At 37.6% G+C, this 22,659-nt stretch overlaps 4 protein-coding genes across 4 annotated transcripts; all 4 read right to left on the bottom strand.

The window, feature by feature from the left end:
* Positions 1–2,728: 2,728 nt before the first annotated feature.
* On the bottom strand, positions 2,729–8,545 carry LOC144450886 (uncharacterized). The gene is made up of 3 exons (XM_078141634.1): positions 8,458–8,545; positions 7,808–7,907; positions 2,729–4,253 (listed from the first exon to the last, which is right to left on the bottom strand). The coding sequence occupies exons 2-3, from the start codon at positions 7,866–7,868 to the stop codon at positions 2,797–2,799; spliced, it is 1,518 nt and encodes a 505-aa protein (XP_077997760.1). The 5' UTR covers positions 7,869–7,907; positions 8,458–8,545; the 3' UTR covers positions 2,729–2,796.
* A 4,341-nt stretch (positions 8,546–12,886) lies between these two features.
* On the bottom strand, positions 12,887–13,699 carry LOC144451008 (uncharacterized). Its single transcript, XM_078141766.1, has one exon. It carries the CDS (start codon positions 13,697–13,699, stop codon positions 12,887–12,889), a length of 813 nt encoding a protein of 270 aa, XP_077997892.1.
* A 5,136-nt stretch (positions 13,700–18,835) lies between these two features.
* LOC144451006 (uncharacterized) lies at positions 18,836–19,612 on the bottom strand. The gene has a single exon (XM_078141765.1). The coding sequence runs from the start codon at positions 19,610–19,612 to the stop codon at positions 18,836–18,838; it is 777 nt and encodes a 258-aa protein (XP_077997891.1).
* Positions 19,613–20,754: 1,142 nt separating this feature from the next.
* On the bottom strand, positions 20,755–21,567 carry LOC144451005 (uncharacterized). The gene has a single exon (XM_078141764.1). It carries the CDS (start codon positions 21,565–21,567, stop codon positions 20,755–20,757), a length of 813 nt encoding a protein of 270 aa, XP_077997890.1.
* Positions 21,568–22,659: the final 1,092 nt, after the last annotated feature.

Here is a 22,659-nt window from a genome sequence, read left to right as displayed (position 1 = left end):
AGTTGACGATTGGAGGTTCTCGTAGAGGTTGAGCCCAACCAGATGTATTTCCTGGTTTCCAGTTTAGCATAGATTCATGAAAAGTTAGGCCTGTCTCACTGCAATATTTCTGAACAACTTCACGTGGTGACTTCGCCAAGTCATCAGACGATATAATGACAACTTTTTGATTCATTTCTTGAGTGAGATATTTATACAGATCCCATGTTGGCTTCAGATCAAGGACTTTTGGAAGGTTTTTTGCGACCTCACCATGAGTAACTTGTCCTTGAAAAAGCTTCACTGTGAGTCGGTACAATGAGACAAATGACTTTTTAGGATTCTGGATGAAGAAAGTATGAATATATCCTTCTGGGAGGTCATTGTGGTCACGCAGGTAACATGCGAAATCTTTGGCGAACACTGCCGTTTTGCCTGGATAATCAGCTTCCAGTCGACTAACTACTTCTGCATAGCTGTGACCCGGTAATTCAGAATAACGTAACCGATCTGCTCGATCTGATCCATATAGGTGTGCGACCAAATAAGGCTCATGGTACACTTTGAAAGTAGGCACTGAAGCTATAGAAAGCTCGAACACAGTTGATCTTGAACGAGGCTGAGCCCATAACATCACGCGAACTGAAGGGTTGAGAGGTCTCTGCATTTTGTCTGATACAGTATCTAAAATAACAAGTAGAATAGACAATCATGTAATAATGTATCGAAGGTATCTGGTATAAACGTTTCCACGGGATAATATTACACTTCTATGAAACATTTTTAAAGAAAATTCGTTGCTGTAGGCCATTTCAAACCGATATCCGACCAGGAAAAGCAAGATTCGCCAACGCGTCTACAGCTTACACAGTTACACCTCGCACCACTATAGAGTTCTTTATAGTGGTCCGAGGTTAAGGTTACACAGATTTGTGTCAGCTGCCTCCAAACCGGACGCAAAAGCCACTGCTAATGATTAGAAAATAAAGAATACAATAATGAAACTATTAGTTCTACTAGACAAGTAAGTGTACCTTCCACTCGGTTTCCAAAGGATTTGGCGAGTTAATTCAGAAATGTGCCCATTATTTTCTTGCAAACATCGACGAACTTACTTTTTACAGCGTAAACGGCAAATTCGCATAACAATAGGACGGTCAAGGATACCAGCAGACGTTGGGCTCAGACCACTTATGTTAGGTGACCTAAATCACTACTCGTTGCTTCTGAACAATAGTTATATATATATGTGATGGATTCATTTTCAAAATACGATGTTGTACCCAAAGTTAATAATCCCCAACTTCATATCCGACAGATTCATAGTGATTGAAAGTGGTGTAGTTACTTTAGTACGTAGCTAGGGAAGAAGTCGGTAGTTTCACGCAACACGGAGGGCGTACTCCTGTGACCCGGTACCCCAGGCCACACATGTTACTTCATATTCTTGCTTGGTGCGAAAAATGCACAAATGACGTGGAGGGAAACTCTATCTAATCTATCTAGGTCGTCATTTGATTAATGAAAAATGTACAGTAAGTCAGTCATGTGGTGCAACACCAAAATAAGATATGCATTATAAGCTAGATTCAGGAACCTACACTAGTTTATTCAAACGCATGGATTCCCCTTATGCCAACTTGAATGTCAATATTCAAAATTAAGGATCACATAAGTAGACATGGAATGTTTCAATCAGTAAATTTAATCTCCATCTGTGATAGAAAAGAATATCTTGTGAATTGTCATTGTTTGATAACAACCTTTAAGCTAAATATTTTAATAATTTTATTAAATAAAGTGAATTCATTAGGGAGACAGACGCTGGGCCAGGCGATCCCTATAGCACTACTGAACCTCAGTTCAGTTGTGCTAATAAAAGTAAATTAAAGCGAAAACATGGATGAAATTAGGAATCTGACTTTTAAATCTGCAGCTCTAATTAAAGTGTTTACAGAGAAAAATAAGATAGCTTAACAGGAGGTTTTCATGTTTTTATCATTAAACTTATAACCAAGAATAAAATCTTTTTTGGTCAAACTTATTTTGATTCCTATAATAGCTTTCCACTATTGTGTTGATTTATGTCAAAAAATGATTACTTGCCTACATGAAAAAGGGCAGTGTTTAATAAACTAAGGCCACTCCCCATAAATGTTCCAAAGAGCAGATTCAATCTTAATTATGACGCCTGTGCATTTGGTCTGAGACAGTCATGTACCCATCGTTTTACAGGGGGTTACTTGTATATGTACTAATACACTGACTGACAGTCACTTAGAAGTAAAATACTTGACTTTACTCATGAGATATTCTGGTAATTTTGGGATTTTACACCTAAATTTAAAGTTTTCATTTCAATATTGGGTATTTTTATGTTCCTTGATCTCTATTCTACCTTTTGAAATATATTTTTAAACTATAACAGATTTATAAGATATTATATTATATTTTATTATATCATATTATATTATATTATAATCATTTTCTGTAAGTAGATACCTTACCATGCTAGGTCTAAAATATCACAAAATTATCATTTTAGAATAATCCAAATAAAAAATCTGGCTCTAGATAGTTTCATGCACATTTCCTACAAGGTATCCACATATCCACCTAGATATCATTTCATAGGGTACATAGATTATGAAAAATATGGACAACCTTTTACAGTATAATTATTACATCTGATAAACTAAACTCTGGCCAACTGGGTATTACATATGAATGTTTTTTTTATTTGTATCAATTCTCATGTAATATCAAATTAGAAATTTCATTAAATTAAAATGTTTATTTTACTTAATGATACAAATATCATTTATCATCTGTATGGAGTCTCATGTGAGCATTTAGATTAGTTACTTGGTGAAAACCTTTACCACATTCCTTACATACAAATGGTCTTTCATTTGTGTGGATTCTCATGTGTAATTTCAAAGTAACATTACGAACAAAACGTTTATCACACTCCTTACATACAAATGGTCTGTCATTTGTGTGGATTCTCGTGTGTGCTTTCAAATTACCACTGTGAACAAAACTTTGACCACACTCCTTACATACAAATGGTCTGTCATTTGTATGGATTCTCATATGTACTTTCAAATTACCACTGTGAACAAAACTTTTATCACACTCCTTACATACAAACGGTCTTTCATTTGTATGGATTCTCATGTGTACTTTCAAATGAGAACTTTGAGTAAAACTTTGACCACACTCCTTACATACAAATGGTCCTTCATTTGTGTGGATTCTCATGTGTACTTTCAAACTATCACTATGAGCAAAACTTTTATCACACTCCTTACATACAAATCGTCTTTCATTTGAATGGATTCTCATGTGTACTTTCAAATGAGAACTTTGAGTAAAACTTTGACCACACTCCTTACATACAAATGGTCTTTCATTTGTATGGATTCGCATGTGTACTTTCAAATTATCACTACGAGCAAATAATTTATTACACTCCTTACATACAAATGGTTTTTCATTTGTATGGATTCTCATGTGTACTTTCAAATGACCAGTTTGAGTAAAACTTTGACCACACTCCTTACATACAAACGGTCTTTCATTTGTATGGATTCGCATGTGTACTTTCACATGACCACTATGAGTAAAACTTTGACCACACTCCTTACATACAAATGGTCTTTCATTTGTGTGGATTCTCATGTGTACTTTCAAACTATCACTACGAGCAAAACATTTGTCACACTCCTTACATACAAATGGTTTTTCATTTGTATGGATTCTCATGTGTACTTTCAAACTACCACTGTGAACAAAACTTTGACCACACTCCTTACATACAAACGGTCTTTCATTTGTATGGATTTGCATGTGTACTTTCAAACTACAAGTGTGAGCAAAACATTTATCACACTCCTTACATACAAATGGACTTTTATTTGTGTGGATTCTCATGTGCTTTTTCAGATCACCATTTTGAACAAAACTTTCACTACACTCTTCAAGTACAAATGACCTTTCATTTGTGTGCATTCCGTTGTCATCTCTTATAGGACCATACCCTACACAATGCTCTTCAGAGTCTAGTAGTGTCTGTTCATTGCTAATGTTATCACGATTTCCACATGTCATTGTATTTTCTGGAGAATTCTGGCTCTCATTGGTCACTAACACATCACTGTCACTTCTTGTACTATATTCTATACAATGCTCCTGAGTGTCTTCTTCAACCATGACTTCATCCAATGTAACAAGTCCATGTTGACAAAGACAATCTATTACCATGGATATATCTGTTGACACAAAGAATAAAGATGTTAGTTAAGTGACTCACTGATCACATATGTAAATCAACATTTTAATATTATCGTTAATTGTTAAAAAGGCAGTGATCATCTGAAGACTCTATTAGGGGGTTCTCATTTAGCCAGTTTAGTTGACTCTGAGTTGACTCTAGTCTTACCTAACCTAAAAAAGTAAATATGAACAGTATATGTCCACTCTGAATAGGGTTAGATTGAATAGGTCAGGTACAATACGGGTTTAGAGTCGACTTATCTTTTGTGTCTGACACACAATTCCATTTGATTATGTAAGTGTATAGTTTTCTAGATAAGGAGGGTTCCAGGGTTAAAGTACAGGGTTGCTGTTAAATGAATGGAATAAATGAAGGCTATGATTATAGTAAATTGGATGACTTTGTTATGTGATCTGTGTCAGGTACAAAAATCCAGTGTGACTGGACTCCCATATCCAGTTTATTAGTTTTAGTACTTTGTAATGCCTCAGAGTGAAAGTTTGTAGTCTGAACATAGTATATGTCACTAGCCAATTTCATCCATAAATGTGATATATATATGAATGCAAAAGTGTAACAAACAACCATGATTCAGAGAACCTCATAACAGATGTGAACAATACCCTGGTAGACACACACATTACGTGACATCACATGGATAGCAGAAATTAAATGATGTGGTATTGTGCTGTGTAAGTCTTACTCAGGGATACTGACTAAACAACACCATAATGCACTGTATTTCTCTTATGTGTCAAGAAGATTCCTTGTGATTAGTGGAAACGACAGACTGACCAAAAACATAAGAATTATGCATGCTTAGGCGAATAAAAAAGAAGAGAGAGAATTGTTTCTGGTCAGGACAGTTTGTCTAAAATTGTACGATGACATAAGTTTTATAAAAAAAATCTTAACAAACATGTCACTCAGTCTACTATTTATGGCAGTTAAGTTACTGGTCTTTTTTATTTAGTATGTTAGCATGAGTGTGTGTGGGGCAGGTGTCATTTGCTTGTTCATGATTTGCTCTGCAGTTGCCTTCACTGTATTAGGGAGGGTTATTTTTGTGTTTCCCCATGGATCTGCAGACTGTATGGGCTGGCCAAACAAGAAAAACTGACTGACACAAGGGTATTTAAATAGTGTGCATGGTTTGCCGAAACAGTTATCTTTTTTTTTGCTACTTAACAACCATTTTTTTTAAATTTACCCTTAATGTTGTGAACCATTTGTGTATTGAAGTAAAGATCTCTACATAAACCTTCACTGAAAAATAGTATCAATGGCTCTGTAGCACAACTGTCCAGTTTGTGATAATTGTTTTAACAGCATTAATTGACATTCTAATTCATCCTTGTTGTTACCTAAGCACTATGCACCATCACTCAGGGTTCGCGTTAACGTGTTATTTCGCATCCGGGACGCAATGCATTTGAATGGGACCCACTTCAATCTTCACCGGCGGGTCCCTGGGACCCATCACTATGTATGCTCGGTGACGGTGACAATGTACATCGTTCAATGATAAAGTCTTTGTAAAGACAATAAAAAGCCTGATCAAAAAAGGAAAAGAAAAAAAATGATCTAACACCAGATGTGTGAAAGTGTAATTTATAAGTAAAGAATGTGTGAACTGATCGTACATGATGCTGGCGCCCGACGCGACATCAACAATGACATGGTATCTTTCACTCATGCCGACACTTTCGTAGTGATAATGCATGCTGGGGTTTTCCATCGTCGGTGATGTCATAAAACATGGCGGCAAGCGTGGGAAATACGTTGCAATTTGCATACATTTTGACGCTTGTCGAGCATTTTCACGCTACGATCTCCACTTTTATTCATCCGCCAAAAGACTTGATTCGTCCGACAATGGAGTTTGTAGCTTTCTAAGGCAGACAGAACTTCGATCTGCATCACATCGATCGCAACCATGAATCGTTCTTTACTACGATATTATACATCGCAGGAGTTTCTCCGTAACATCTCTACTAAGAACATCGATCACCCATGCGATCGGTAATTTTTCTTTTACACGCTTGATCAACACAAATCAACTTTAGTACTGCATTTTTATGAATGTTTATATATTTTGTAAGACAGATGTAAAGTACCCGATGATGCTGACATGAGGTTTTTTACAGTAGTGAGAATGTAAACAAATATGGCCGCCTCCATGATCACATAGTGAAACGTCGATCGGAACTTCCATGTGTGAAGTATTTCCTACCTCCAGTTGATAACTAAATTAGCGTTGCAAACCACAGCCTCTTTTATGGCATTGTCCATTTATTCACGGAAGAAGTAACATCTCTGGTTTGTGAGAATGAACTAAATATGTAACACAGTATGTCGTGGAATGTGTATTGGAGAGTATTTGATTCTAGTGTGCATCATTGTACTGATGAATACATATAACAACACATGAATTCAAAATAAAAGCTATTTAATAACATAGTGTACATGATATGACAATGTGTATGTGTGGATTTATTATGAATGAATGTTTATGAAGACATTTGTGTGGATATGAGTGATAATAAATGATAGTAAACTAGGACCCCATTTTTTTTTAAAGGGACCCCATATTTTCAGCAGTGATGGGTCCCTGGGACTCACTGGTTTCAAAGTCTAGTGCAATCCCGGATCACTTTAGTGTTGATATGCATGAACAGTTTTATAGTTAGTGGATAACTACATGTCATTTCATTGAATATTTATCAACTTGTGTAACTCATCCTGTTGGTAGTTTTGCCATATACACCATCAGTTGCTATGTGTGTGGTCTTGTTGATAGGACAGTAGGTATACATAAATGTTTACTTTTGAATGTTTATTCACTTGTGCAATTATTTTACTATTGCTATGTGCATGGCCTTGTTGCTAAGCATAAAATACACATCCACATTTACAGTTGCTTGAGGCGTGATCTCGTTACTAGACATATAGCATACATATTTTTGAATGTGTAGTCACTTGCAAACCCAACTATATTGCTATCTTTGCAAAATGTGTAGATATATAGTCATTGCTAAGGGTGTAGTCATGGTTGCAGGGGCCATTTGTGACTATATCTCGAACAATATCAGCAGAATAACTCTTCTAGAAACATCCTCATAAAATGTTAGTCCCCACTCACAAAGTAGTTTTCGAGATATAAATTTTTGATAAAATTTCATATTTTTAGAGCTACTGCACAAGTGTTTGGAACTCAATACCGTAGCAAAAAGCCCAAAAATTGTGTAAAAGGTTTGCTATTGTATTTTCAATAACAAACATATCACACATTTATTAATAATTTGCAGATGTGGTCTATAATATTTCATGTTGATTTGGCAAGTAGGATACCATGACAAAATTGTTTTAGAATTAAAAATCCAAAATAGATATCCAATCCTCATCCATATTACCACTTTAACCAGTTCATTTGTGCTAAAAAGCAGTTTCATTCAAGACTACTGGATTAAAAATCTGCAAATAACAAACTTGTTATCAAGTCAATATTCTACAATGGAATGAGTGATGTTATGTTTTAAAACAACATACCTTTGTCAGAGAGTGTATTATTCTCAAGTCGGTAAAGTAACACTTGATATGCTTCATTCATATCGACTAAATACCAACTCTTCACTGTCCATTTCAGAAACTGAAAGAAAATGCAAATTCAGTCACCGTTTAGAAAAAAGACCAAATATTGTATATTTTGCCCACTGGGGGCGCTGTTTGAAGAACAGCATGCAACCATGGAACCCATGATGCAAGCATTGAAGATTTTCAGATGATAGTATGTATCACAAACAAGATTTTCATGACCATGTTTTTATATGTGGTAACAGAATGGACTCATGAACAGAAACTTGTGGGACGCCGTAGTTACGCTCAGAATGTAGCTATTAACTGTAATACACGATATAGTATGGGCATTGCAATGTGCGCTCGGGCGGGTCTAGCTGCAATAATTGTAGCCTCTTGTTGCGGTTTGGTGGGTTTGTTTTTAAGTTTTAGTGTTTAAACCGCACCCTATAAACACTAAAACTTAAAAAGTCGCCAAAACTGACGAAAAACCCCACAAAACCGCAACAAGACGCTACAATTATTGCAGCTATTATAGGGCGGGTCATGATCACGAGTGTTCATTTAGTCAATTTTGTCCGAATATTTCACTGTCAAATTACTCTACGGGGTTAGGTACCTACCTAGAGTTTATCTTACTTGATATAGTCTAGTGAGTGATTGAAGGAAAGGACCCACGATCCGGGAGATCGATAGATCGTCGCCCAAACAACTAACTGGGACTGTCACGAGGCTGCACTGAGCTGAGACGCCAAGGTCGATGTTTACAAGCTAGGTCAAGTGTTATTGCACATGCGCACTCAGTTCAGTTCTATAAATTAATCAAAGCAGTATAAAAACGGATTCCTTGCCTCAGACCTGCACACCCCTTTCAAACTTTAATAAACTAGCTGAAAGTGATATATCTTTTCAGATTCAATGAAGAAGTTTCACTTCTAAAATCACAGTGCCACTAAAGAAAACACACCGCAAAATGTTTGGTTCGGGCATGAATGATTTTAGGAGAAACACTGTATTGAAATGTTTACCTCACCCGTTGTTCATTGAAAGTCTTTGTCCGAATATAGTGATATATTGTAACTTTTAAGTTTATCTCATGATAGATATGTGAAAAAAACTTCCATGAGAACAATTTCTGTAGAATGCACTAGCTGTGCACAACTGCAAAGTTTTTTGAAACTGTTTTGTAATAATGGCTTTTGAGACTATTCAGGCCCTTTCAGGCAATAATTTTCAAGCTTTACAAGACAGTCAGCAGTCCACACTGAGTCACGATAAAAAATACCTGTTATTTGAATATCATATATATATGGGGGGGGGTGTCATCATGTTTTAGAATCAAATGAGGGGTCAGCTTGTTTTTGGTTTTACAGATGGGGGGGGGGGGGTCAGTGACTCTTTGAATTGAATTGAAATTTATTCCACCAGAAGAGAAAAATATATACACAAACAAGTCGGTCCTATTTAAGAATCCACCCCCACCCCCCACCCCCCCACCCCCGGCTGGAGAAACTGACCGGTCCCTGATATGTTACCCAACCGTTGCCATTTTTCGCCTGTAAGGCCGACTGTGACTTCTCTCGTCACTTCACACCTGACAAGTAATACACTACATGGTTGTCAGCAGCGACTTGATCGATTGACACGGTCTGATGATATTATGGTACCTGCTGTACAGTACCTAACTCTAATACTAACCTTAACAATAACCCTAACCCTAACTGATGTGCCAGCAGTGGGAAGCCAAATTCCCCATGAAATGAAAAATTAGACAATATAATGAGTCTTCCATTTTGTAAAACGTGACCCATTCCCAAGAATCGATCGCACACACACACACACACACACACACACACACACACACACACACACACACACACACACATACACACATACATACATACATACATACATACATACATACATACATATACATTCCTTATGTGCGATATCACAAAACAGAGACGCGGATTGATTATCGATAAACGTTACTTTTTATCGTCGTCGTCGTCGTCGTCGTCGGCGTCATCATCATCATCATCATCATCATCATCATCATCATCATCATCATCATTTTTCATTTGTCCTTACAGAAAACACAAATGGTGGTGCAGTGGATACATTGCCGAAAATGAGTGCATCATATACCGTCTACAGATATCGGAATGAAGTTGCCAAATCATGGAAAGTAGATGGACGCTGGGTATGTATATTAATGTTTATTTTATTTATTTTCGGGCTATTTTGGTGGCATTTAGAGGGTTAAGAACATCGAACTTCAGATGTTATGAAAAAAATGTGATAGGCACTAAATAATGTTATGCCTCATTCAGTAATACATAAATACACATTTTACGTGTATTAAGTCACAGATTTATACGTGAAAATACATCATTTTTTTCCTTCTGGTTTCCAGCTATTGTTCCTAGTTCAGTCAGTAAAATATCGTTACTTTGGAACGGTAAATTAGAAAAAAATCGCAAGGTCGAGCGAACATTTAAAAAGTCAAAATGTCAATTAGTATAGCGGAAATAAGTGTACGGGTAGGCTAATAATGTTATGATGATAGTGTGCAAACGATATTTTCCGTCAAAAATTACCAAGTTACTCACAAAATATACCAAGCTCAAGTGCATTATATTTTGCTTGTAAATCAAAATGTATTCGACTATTGTCTTCAACTTTAAAATGTTCTTATCCTAGGAGAGAGAGCAAGTTCTTCAATGATTTCCAGCAGGTAAGAATTTCTCTTTGCTTTTCTTGTATGCTCTCTGTATTTTATGTCAGGGTTGTTTGTTTGAATAATTATGAAAATTGTCTCATTGTTTGTGTTGTATGCGCAATTTACTGTTGTTGATTAAGAGTTCAATATATTTAACTTGTGTTTATGAGCTGTGTACGTGAATACAAAGTAACGCGAGAAATGACTTCAAGCAGGAGTACGTTTTCTCTTGCTCTCGGCTTCTAATAAACACCCGGAGTGACTCGCGGGCTGATACATATTAGTTGTTCACAGCAATACAAGCACAACTTCAGACAGTGAGTCTATGTTTGTACAGTTCATCGTATATGGGTTGATTAGCCTCGATCCTGTCCAACAACTCAGTTGGGATGTCTTCTTCATCGGGTGTCACGGTTGAGCTCTCGCTAGGGGGGTAAGAAACAAGAGCTTGAAAGCGCAGTTGAGTAGTAGTTGACGATTGGAGGTTCTCGTAGTGGTTGAGCCCAACCAGGTGTATTTCCTGGTTTCCAGTTTAGCATTGATTCATGAAAAGTGAGGCCCGTCTGACTGCAATATTTTTGAACAACTTCTCGTGGTGCCTTCGGCAAATCATCAGACGATATAATGACGACTTGTTGGTTCATTTTTTGAGTGATATATTTATACAAATCCCACGTTGGCTTCAGATCAAGGACTTGTAAAAGTAGGTGGGGTTGGGTAACCGGAACTAAACATGTTTAGGCCCTAGTTTTATAACTTCAGAGATAAGCAAAATTTCAAAAAATAATTTAAATTTGAATAATATGTACCAAAAGTACGATTGAGAATAAAAAGGAAAGTTGAATATTTTGCATTAAAATGTACCAAAAACTTAAACACGTGCGTTTCAACATCAAGTAATCACAAGCTTGGGTAGTCAGTCTGTATAGAGAGTTTTAACATGTAAATGTGTTGTCTTTCGTTTATATACCTATTCGGAGAACACAATATCTTTCAAATTGGTGAAGTGATAACAAGTGCAAATATTTTCCTTCGTTTCTTTGGATATATTATGCTGCCTTTCAAGAATGTCTGTTGAAAAAAATATAGAATTTCTATCTCCTTGTACAAAAAGTAATTAATATTGGAACCAATGGAATTGGGTTTTCAAAAACTCATGAGTTATAAAAGTACGATTCGAAAATTACAAAAAATGGTGTTGGGGTGTACACAAAGGATGAAACTACCATGTCTTTAGAAATAGGTATTATAACAAAGGGGAAGCTAAGTAAAGTTTCTTAGCGTATTTAATTTGTCGAAATATAGCCCTAACAAAGTTTTGGAGGAAATGAAGTATTCATTGTAAAACACCTGACCCGTGAACAAAATGGTAACTCTGTGCGTTACCTGTTAGGTATGATACATAGTTGGCTCAAGCAGGATTGTTCACACGTCAATTAAAACACCTAAAACAACTTTAAAAAATAGAATAACAATGATGACGAAATTAACGTTAAAGATATTGCAAAGTGTGTTCTACATGCATGGTTACATTAATCGGACTTCACCGAGTCATTTCTCCACTCTACCAATTTCATTTCAAATAGAATAGTTTACATGTGCACATTGCTAATGTAAGTCGTTGTTTCAGTTTTAACTTTTACTCCATTCCTGGCTTATTTAACACGTGTCAATCATATTAGGTAACTTCTTGACATTTAACACCTACCTGTTGTATATCCAACATGACGATAAGCTGTTAGGGAACACAGGATGACGGAAAACAGTCTGAAAGTCATTTTGAAATGTTAAACTCTTCGGTATATTTTGCCCTACTGTAACACAATAAGTGGTGCAGGTATATTTATACGATTCGTATATTCTAAGTGCTAGGCATTGTTAGTACTGTTTTGAATACACCGGGACAGTCCAATTGACAGTTGAAGGAATGCACATTCTCCTGTTTTCGATTATCTCGAGGTATAGACCATTATGTACAAAAGACCATTATGTACAAAATTCACATATATTGCGAACAACAACAACACCATAGTTAAGAGGAATATATTTGTTTCTGTGAGCAGCAAATGGATTTATTCTGTCTGTGTCTGTGTCTGTGTTTGTGTCTGTGTGTGTGTGTCTGTCTGTCTGTATGTCTGTCTGTTTGTCTTTATACTATATACTGAAGACGTATATTTAGTGCATTCACACTTTTCTAGGTCCGTTGTCCCCCGCTGCCCCCCCCCCCCCCTCTGGCCCGTTGACCTACATATCCCACCATAAAAATTGTTTTATTATTGAATATCAATAATCTAGGGCATGTATGATAGCAGTAGTTTAAACAGTCAACTTCATACAATGAGTCTATGTTTGTACAGTTCATCGTACATGGGTTGATTAGCCTTGATCATGTCCAACAACTCAGTTGGGATGTCTTCTTCATCGGGTGTCACTGTTGAGCTCTCGCTAGGGGGTAAGAAACACGAGCTTGAAAGTGCAGCAGAGTATACTTTGATGAGTGGAGGTTCCCGTAGTGGTAGAGCCCAACCAGATGTATTTCCAGGTTTCCAGTTTAGCATTGATTCATGAAAAGGTAGGCCTGTCTCACTGCAATATTTCTGAATGACTTCACGTGGTGACCTCGCCAAGTCATCAGATGCTATAATGACGACATTTTGGTTTAATTCCTGTGTTACATGTTTAAAGACTTCCCAGGTAGGCTTCATATCAAGTGCATTTAGAACGCCTTTTATGATCTCACCATATGGCATCTGTTCGCCATAAAGCTTCATCGCAACTCGGTACAATGAAAGAGCTGACTTTTTAGGATTCTGGATGAGGAAGGTGTGAAAATATCCTGCTGGGAGGTCGTTGGTGTCACGCAGGAAACATGCGAAATCTTTGGCGAACACTGCCGTTTTCCCGGGATAATCAGCTTGTAGACGATTAATTACTTCTGAATACCTATAGCCTGGTAATTCTGGGAACAATGTTGCGTCTGGAGTTTCATGTCGATCTGCACCAAACAGGAATGCGACAGCGTATATCTCGTGGTGCACTTGGAATGTAGGGACTGAAGCCATAGACAACTCAAAGACTGTAGATCGTGCACGAGGCTGAGCCCAAAGGATGACGCGTGGTAAAGGGTCAAGTGTTCTCTGCATATTGTATATCTAAAAATAATTTTTAAAAATTGTCAGATCCCGAATTAAGGCATTACAGTGGATATGTCTATAACAAGTTACTGTAGGACAACGGAGTTGCTTTGGCACATTTCGTCTTCAAACTACATGTACACATACAGCACATGTCAAATTCACAGTCTTAACGTCTCTTTTGGTTTGCTTTCTTAATAAGAACAATATAGTGATATATTACTTGTCTGTTGCTACCCCTCAAATATTTTCGACAATACTTTAATTGCTGCTTTGTATGTGAAGTTATCTGGGAGTGTATGAAATATAAACAGCTCTTTCAAGATTTGTCACATGCACCACAAACACGAAAGTTATATTCTGTGGGAATTCAATTGGAAAACGTTTATAAGTAGTGTCAAATATGTGCCCTTTCTTATGAACAAAGACATATGTTGGCATGGTCATGCGTAGTGTAAATAAACCCCACAATGAGACCAAAAATTGGAAATAGCAGCACTAGTTTCTCAATCACTTCGACTGGGATCGACCCCAGGATCAGGTCTACCCTACACATTTCAGATTGGATTTTGTCCAAACTTGGAGTCCAAGATTGCATAAATACAATTAGGCTTCAAAGAAACCTGATACAACTTACCTCCGCAAAGAGAACTCGGATATTGTAGGAAACAATTTGCTGTGACAGGTTTACGTAATAGCAAGAATGGGTGCAAGACCATGGAGAGGTCGTAGATCTGTATTAGCCTCTTCCAAGCCCTGCTATCTGAGTAGTGGTAAATTTCGATAACTCCTGTCAAACCTCAAATTTGGCAGGTTTGTGTAGCCTGTACAAGTCATAGAAACATATCCCTTTTTATATTTTGAGGGTAAAGTTGTATTCCATATGAGGGAACTTGCTTTAAACGTAGAGCTTTTGTTGTCTAGTAGTCAGTCAGTCTAGTGATAGGTCTTCTCGATCTGAACCAAACAGGGAGGCGACGGACTACAGCTCATCGGGTACACTTTGAAAGTAAAGAACAGAAGCCATAAAGGCAGCTGGAAGACGGTAGACCGTGAACGAGGCTGATCCCATAACATTACGCGAGGCGAAGGAAGTGGTTTCTGGATTGCCCCTGTATGTAAATGACAAAATATCCAAATGTATCTTTTAGATATGAATTTGATAATATTTGTACGCTTTGTTATTGTTTATAAGAATTATTTAATGGTTGCATTGTTGGATAACAACATTACAGGCTATTAACGTATTATTTCGTATTGCATTGCTTTCCACGACTACATCACTACATGCCCATGGTTGGTTATTTGATACAGCTCTATTACTGCATATAAATGCTTGGCACTCGGCCCAGTTTGAGACACATGAACAGTAAGACAGTGGGTTTTTTTAGCATTTAAAGGTTTTATACAATAAGCAATTAAACTGAAGCTAAATACATTAAAAGGTGTGTCTAAAAAATCGACAGACCAGAAGTATGTCTGCCTGAAAGTGTAATATTGTTTTTTAGGTGGGACGCTTTTAACCAGTTGGTACCTTTAATTGTTTGGATTTTAACTCCTGACAAAATGTATTTTTGTTTGTTAAAATACTTGTTTTGTCTCTTGTAGGGTGACAATGTTGACCTTTATAGGTTATACTGTAACTCAGCTACCCTTTTTAGGTTTTAAAATTTAAGACATCAAGTTGCGTTTGAGAGTATACGTAAGCCTGACATAACTCACCTATGGCACGAGAACTAGATTAAACTTTACTGTTCTGAAACAAGTCCCCTTGACAATGCGCGATGGCAAAATCTGTCTTGTACATGCGAAATCATAAGACGGGTGAAGACGAATGCAGAGACACCAACTGGAGATGTCATTAACATGTATCCCGCCACACCCCAGTCTTTAAACTCCGGGCTTTGACCTAGCCAAGTAGAGATATGTAACATTAGTACATATATCAACCATAACAAAGACTTGTTTTCTGCATGTCCTTTCTTCAATATTTCACGGTGTCATCTGGAACCCCTGGTGCTTCTGTCCCTGTCATGCAACGTGCCCGGGGTTTCGGGCCTCTACCTGCAAACGTTCTATATACTAGTACTCACATGCATACACATATCCACACACATAAATAGAAATATTCAATTATATATATTAAAAATATTTCAAGCTGCCGCAGCAGTGCTGATCGAGCATTGTCAAGTTATTACTGTATATGTTTTCCTTGGGCCTCGAACTCGACTAGTTTGAACAAACTATTTTTGTGGTCCAGCCAGAAGTTCAAGTTATTCTGTTATATATAATACTTTTTTCTCATTGGCGATGTGATTACTTGATTATTTCATTTTCCTCACTTGATATGTAAAAATTTTTCGACCTCTGGCAAATAAATAATATATATATATATAAGTAGAAATGTTGTCTCAGGTGTTAGTCAATCTGATTAAAATCCGATGTAGATGTCGGCTAATCGTTCATTGCTATTTAACCTTCGTTATTTTGCCTGAATTGACCTTCTTGGTACATGTGGCTAAAAAATGTAAACATGTACCAAGAAGGTCAATGTAGGCAAAATAAAGAAGGTAAAATAGCAATGAACGATTAGCCGACATCTACATCGGATTTTAATCAGATTGAGGTGTTAGTATAAATAAGTTAATGCATGAAGTCACGGTTATAGATCAAAGGTCATGTGCAAAGTTGTTGATGACATGAGCTCACCTTGTAATAAAGATGGCGTACTTTGACTAAAGTCTGATATGTCGTCTCGGTGATAGTTATAGTAGCCATAGACTGATCGCAGGCCATAACATCAGGAAAAGTAAAGTTCACTCGAGTTCTCGTGCCATTGGTGAGTTATTTCAGCTTAACATTATATCAACTTTACGTCATGCAAAACTGTAAAAAGCCTAACTCGGTTACAATGTATGCGTTGACCTAACAAGGTATATAGTCATACCGGCAAGGAATCAACCGTGTTACTGTACAAAATGTGTGATGCAGTACTGAAAATTGATAAAATTCGAAATCATATTTTAATAGCTTGTGATGCAGTAATTATTCAATACAATGCGACCATCAAATAAGTATCAGAATTAGACAATAACAAACGTACAGATCCCATTAAATTCTTATCTGAAAGACATATTTGTATATTTTGCTATTTAGATACACAGGCAATGCAGAGACCACAAAACCCTTCACCTCGCGTCATGTTATGGGCTCAGCCTCGTTCACGGTCTACCGTCTTCCAGTTGTCTATGGCTTCTGTCCCCACGTTCAAAGTATACCATGAGCCGTACGCCGTCGCCTCCCTGTTTGGTTCAGATCGACAAAACCCATCACTCTATCCAGAATTACCGGGTCACAGCTACTTAGAAGTAATTAACATGCTGCAAACTGATTATCCTGGAAAAACGGCAGTGTTTGCCAAAGATTTTGCAATTTACCTGCGTGACTACAACGATCTCCCAGCAGGATACATTCATACCTTCCTCATCCAGAATCCTGAAAGGGCAGCTCTCTCATTGTATCGACTTACAATGAAGCTTTTCGATGAACACATGCCTTATGATAAGATATTAGAAGTCATTATAAGAGAACTTGATCTGAAGCCAACGTGGGATCTGTATAAATATGTCACTCAAGAAATGAATCAGAAAGTCGTCATTATATCGTCTGATGACTTGGCTAAGTCACCACGTGAAGTTGTTCAGAAATATTGCAAGGAGACAGGGCTACCCTTCCATGAATCGATGCTCAACTGGAAACCCGGAAATATATCTTGGTGGGCTCAACCATTCCGCGAACCTCCTATACAACTGCGATTTCAAGCTCATGTTTTCTACCACCTAGCAAGAGCTCAACGTCAACACCTGATGGAGAATACATTCCAACTGAAGTGCTGGATATTATCCAGGCAAATCAACCTCTATACGACGAACTGTACAGAAATAGACTGACTGTTTGAAGTTGACCCTTGAAATATTGCCATAAACAACATTATAGAGTATCTACTCCAGTTAATCTTTGACAGTTAAAAAACAATCTTAAAGATAATTTGTAAGCCATACTGACGAGTAACGGGTACTGTAAGTTTATGTATGTTTTTGAATAATTACTTGTGTATAGTGTCTACAAAACACTAATAACTCTCTCTTGATTTCCTTAAGGGAAATTTTTGAAAATAAATTTTAATTAAAAATTATGCATATCGTTGCCTCCCCACCACACATACACACACATACATACACTCACATACATACATACATACATACATACATACATACAGACAGACAGACAGACAGACAGACAGACAGACAGACAGACAGACAGACAGACACAGACAGACAGACAGACAGACAGACAGATACTTACACGTCTTCTTCTGACTATAGGCCTTGCTTGGCCTCTAATGTCAGGTCTACTTGGTTCTATCAAGTAGTAGGTTTATCTCCGTAAATCCGTGAATCTAAGGTGTTGATCCTTCCATAGTTTATCAAGTCTATCTTCAAATGCCTTAATTGTTCTTGCTGAGACAAATGGCGTTAGGGAGCCTATTCCATAAGTCCACACCTCTATGAATGAAGGAGTATTTCCTAACATTAAGTCTTGCAAATTGCTTGTCATACATACATACATACATACATACATACATACATACATACATACATACATACATACATACATCAGCTGTACTGTATGCACAATCGAGCACTGCATTTATTGTAATGAAATTTGGTGTATAAGTCTGTTACAGCTGCAAATAAATCTATTTGATGTTTGGTCAAAGTCCGTGGTATTTAGCTTTATTAGTTATAAGCCATTTTTTTAATGATTGTGCTGTTTTACCCAAGAATGAAAAACCTAAACTTGCTGCTGGCATGCTATTTCTTTTAAAAGCAACACGTCTTACTTTTGGTTGCAATTTATCAAATGTATGGAGTGGTGGAGAGTCGCACTGCCCCTCCTCCCAATACAAGCTGATTACTAAGAGCATAGTGTGATGGTCTTTGTTATGCTATAAAATGGTTTGTCTAGACTTGGCATTACTAAATAAAATATTTAATTCCTTTGACATTTTTCTGACAAAGCTACTGCACTATAATTTGTAATTGTACTCGCCGTATCTTAAAGAGCTCACTTTTAAAGTCAACGTCAAATTTTTAGCTTGTTTTTGTACAGTTCATCGTATATAGGTTGATTAGCCTTGATCATGACCAACAACTCAGTTGGGATGTCTTCTTCATCAGGTGCCACAGTTGAGCTCTTGCTAGGGGGTAAGAAACACGAGCTTGAAAGTGCAGTTGTATAGTAACTGATATATGGGGGTTGTTGTAGTGGTTGGGCCAAATTTAAACCAGATGTATTTCCTGGTTTCCAGTAGAGCATAGACTCGTGAAATGGCAGGCCTGTCTCACTACAATATTTTTGAAGAATTTCCCGTGGTGACTGTACTAATTCATCAGATTGTATGATGATGGATTTTTGTTTCAATTCCTGTGTTACATATTTATACAGATCCCACGTTGGTTTCATGTCACTTGATTTTCGAGTGATTTCCACGATCTCACGATGATCAACATTTCCCTGTAAAAGCCTCTTGGTAACGTTATACATGGAGACTATTGACTTTTGAGGATCCCGAATGAGAAACGTATGAATATATCCAGACGGGAGATCCTTCATATCACGCAGAAACAATGCTACATCTTTGGCGATCACCGCAGTGTTTTCCGGATAGTCAGCTTCAAGTCTGCCAATAACGTCTGCATAACTCTGACCTGACAATTTCGGATGTATTGATGGCTCTTCTCGATCTTCACCAAAGAGGTATGCAACGAAATATGGTTCGTGATACACTTTGAAGGTAGAAACTGAAGCCATCGATAATTCAAAGACTGTAGATCGTGAACGAGGCTGAGTCCATACCATGACGCGGGGTAAAGGGTCGCGTTGGCTATACATCGTGTATTTAAACTTACCTGAAATAAAATCAGTTATGACAAGTAGTGAGTCTATATCTAGTGACCAAAACATCCAATTCCCTAATTTGCATATAACTGATCCAGGCAATTAGATGAACAGTAAGGGGCGAGATTAATAATTCAAAGTAGGATAAAAAACTAAATTCTTGTAGGGGTGGGGTTGAACCATTTTAGTTCTCATCCTACAAAAACAGCTCTAACAAATGTCGTCAAATCGAGAAATTGAAGAAATTTCGCCATTGTAACAGCATGCATAGCATTAAAGTAAATACATATTGAAACGATTATCAATTTTGGCCAATTAAGTTAGAAGCGGGTGGGGGTGGGGGAGGGGTGGTTGATACCTAACAGACTTAAGTTTTTGTCCTACATTGAACTATTAATATCGCCACTAATTTCTTTATCAAAAAGCAATGCGATCGGTTTACAAGGTCGTGAATAGTACGGTTGCACGTAGGTTCACCTGTGCCCTCAAGTGTTTGGTTAGTGCCCATCAGGTGATAATATTTATTTAGCGTTTTCAAAATGTCATCGCACAGAGGTTGAAAATGCAGACCTTGACTAGGTCAACTTAGCTTTAACACAGAACTCCGTTTATTTTAGGTTATGCTTAGAGCCTACAATTGTCTTTGATATGCATACCATAGTTAAGAGGAATATATTTGTTTCTGTGAGCAGCAAATGGATTTATTCTGTCTGTCTGTCTGTCTGTCTGTCTGTCTGTCTGTCTGTCTGTCTGTCTGTCTGTCTGTCTGTCTGTCTGTGTGTCTGTCTGTCTGTCTGTCTGTCTGTCTGTCTGTCTTTATACTATATACTGAAGACGTATATGTAGTGCCTTCACACTTTTCTAGGTCCGTTGTCCCCCGCCCACTGCCCCTCCCCCTGGCCCGTTGACCTACATATGTTTTATTATTCAATGTCAATAATCTAGGGCATGTATGATAGCAGTACCTTCACTCTTAGGTCCGTTGTCCCCACTGCCCCCCCCCCCCCCCCGGCCTGTTGACTTACATATCCCACCATAAAAATGTTTTATTGAATGTCAATAATCTAGGGCATCTGTGATAGCAGTAGTTTAAACAGTCAACTTCATACAATGAGTCTCTGTTTGTACAGTTCATCGTATATGGGTTGATTAGCCTTGATCATGTCCAACAACTCAGTTGGGATGTCTTCGTCATCGGGTGTCACGGTTGAGCTCTTACTAGGGGGTAAGAAACACGAGCTTGAAAGTGCAGCAGAGTATGCTTTGATCATTGGAGGTTCCCGTAGTGGTAGAGCCCAACCAGATGTATTTCCAGGTTTCCAGTTTAGCATTGATTCATGAAAAGGTAGGCCTGTCTCACTGCAATATTTCTGAATGACTTCACGTGGTGACCTCGCCAAGTCATCAGATGCTATAATGACGACATTTTGGTTTAATTCCTGTGTTACATGTTTAAAGACTTCCCAAGTTGGCTTCATATCAAGTGCATTTAGAACGCCTTTTATGATCTCACCATACGGCATCTGTTCGCCATAAAGCTTCATCATAATTCGGTACAATGAGAGAGCTGACTTTTTAGGATTCTGGATGAGGAAGGTGTGAAAATATCCTGCTGGGAGGTCGTTGTTGTCACGCAGGAAACATGCGAAATCTTTGGCGAACACTGCCGTTTTCCCGGGATAATCAGCTTGTAGACGATTAATTACTTCTGAATACCTATAGCCTGGTAATTCTGGGAACAATGATGCGTCTGGAGTTTCATGTCGATCTGCACCAAACAGGAATGCGACAGCGTATATCTCGTGGTGCACTTGGAATGTAGGGACTGAAGCCATAGACAACTCAAAGACTGTAGATCGTGCACGAGGCTGAGCCCAAAGGATGACGCGTGGTAAAGGGTCAGGTGTTCTCTGCATATTGTATATCTAAAAATAATTTAAACAAATTATCAGATCTCGATTTAAGGCATTACAGTGGATGTGTCTATAACAAGTTACTGTAGGACAAACGGAGTTGCTTTGGCACATTTCGTCTTCACACTACATATACACATACAACACATGTCAAATTCGCAGTCTTAACGTCTCTTTTGGTTTGCTTTCGTAATAAAAACAATATAGTTATATATTACTTGATACTTTAATTGCTGCTTTGTATTTGAAGTTATCTGGGAGTGTATGAAATATATCATGACTTAGGAGTGAACCATCAAATGTTACCGCGTTTGTGCTGTCAACATATGTCAACTAACATGTTTGATTATTTCATCCAATCATTCAATATTTTATGATATGCGAAGAAAAATACTGGTTATATATGAATTGTTGCTAACTATAGCTACTATCAATTGATCAGGTGACTCGAAATAACGAAGGAATTTCAAACAAGTTATTCTCGACTGATTATATTATACATATTACTTAGCCTTTGTTCCTGTTCAGACCTGACCTGACCTGGCATCGCGTCAGTGCAGTAAGGTCGTATCTGCCTATACAATTGCAAAGCAGATACGACCTTTCTGCACTGACGCAACGTACAACAATTACGAAGCTCTTGTTTGAAGCTGTAAGGGCTAACGTGTGGACTTCGACCAGTTCATGATTTACCAACCAATACTACTTTAGTTTAAGTAAAACTACCCTGCTGTTGTGTGGTATATGTACGAGACTGAAAACCCATTAGCGTTCGTTTTGTTTGCTTAATTTAAACAGCTCTTTCAAGATTTGTCACATGAACCACAAAGAAGAAAGTTATATTCTGTGGGAATTCAATTGGAAAACGTTTATAAGTAGTGTCAAATATGCGTAGTGTAAACCCCACAATGAGACCAAAATTGGACTTAGCAGCACTAGTTTCTCAATCACTTCGACTGGGATCGACCCCAGGATCAGGTCTACCCTTCACATTTCAGATTGGATTTTGTCCAAACTTGGAGTCCAAGATTGCATAAATACAATTAGGCTTCAAAGAAACCTGATACAACTTACCTACGCAAAGAGAACTCGGAT

This window comes from Glandiceps talaboti, chromosome 20 (genome assembly GCF_964340395.1).
Source record: "Glandiceps talaboti chromosome 20, keGlaTala1.1, whole genome shotgun sequence".
Lineage (NCBI taxonomy): Eukaryota > Metazoa > Hemichordata > Enteropneusta > Spengelidae > Glandiceps > Glandiceps talaboti.
Note: the sequence above shows the minus strand (reverse complement) of the source record. Positions and strands in the feature narration are given on the sequence as shown.

Bases quoted from the DNA above. Each gene is read 5' to 3' on its own strand.
- LOC144450886 (XM_078141634.1), bottom strand. From the start codon at position 7,868: ATGAATGAAGCATATCAAGTGTTACTTTACCGACTTGAGAATAATACA. The intron at 4,254-7,807 runs GTATGTTGTTTT...TTGTGTCAACAG, and splicing joins TAATACACTCTCTGACAAAG to ATATATCCATGGTAATAGAT.
- LOC144451008 (XM_078141766.1), bottom strand. From the start codon at position 13,699: ATGCAGAGAACACTTGACCCTTTACCACGCGTCATCCTTTGGGCTCAG.
- LOC144451005 (XM_078141764.1), bottom strand. From the start codon at position 21,567: ATGCAGAGAACACCTGACCCTTTACCACGCGTCATCCTTTGGGCTCAG.
- LOC144451006 (XM_078141765.1), bottom strand. From the start codon at position 19,612: ATGGTATGGACTCAGCCTCGTTCACGATCTACAGTCTTTGAATTATCG.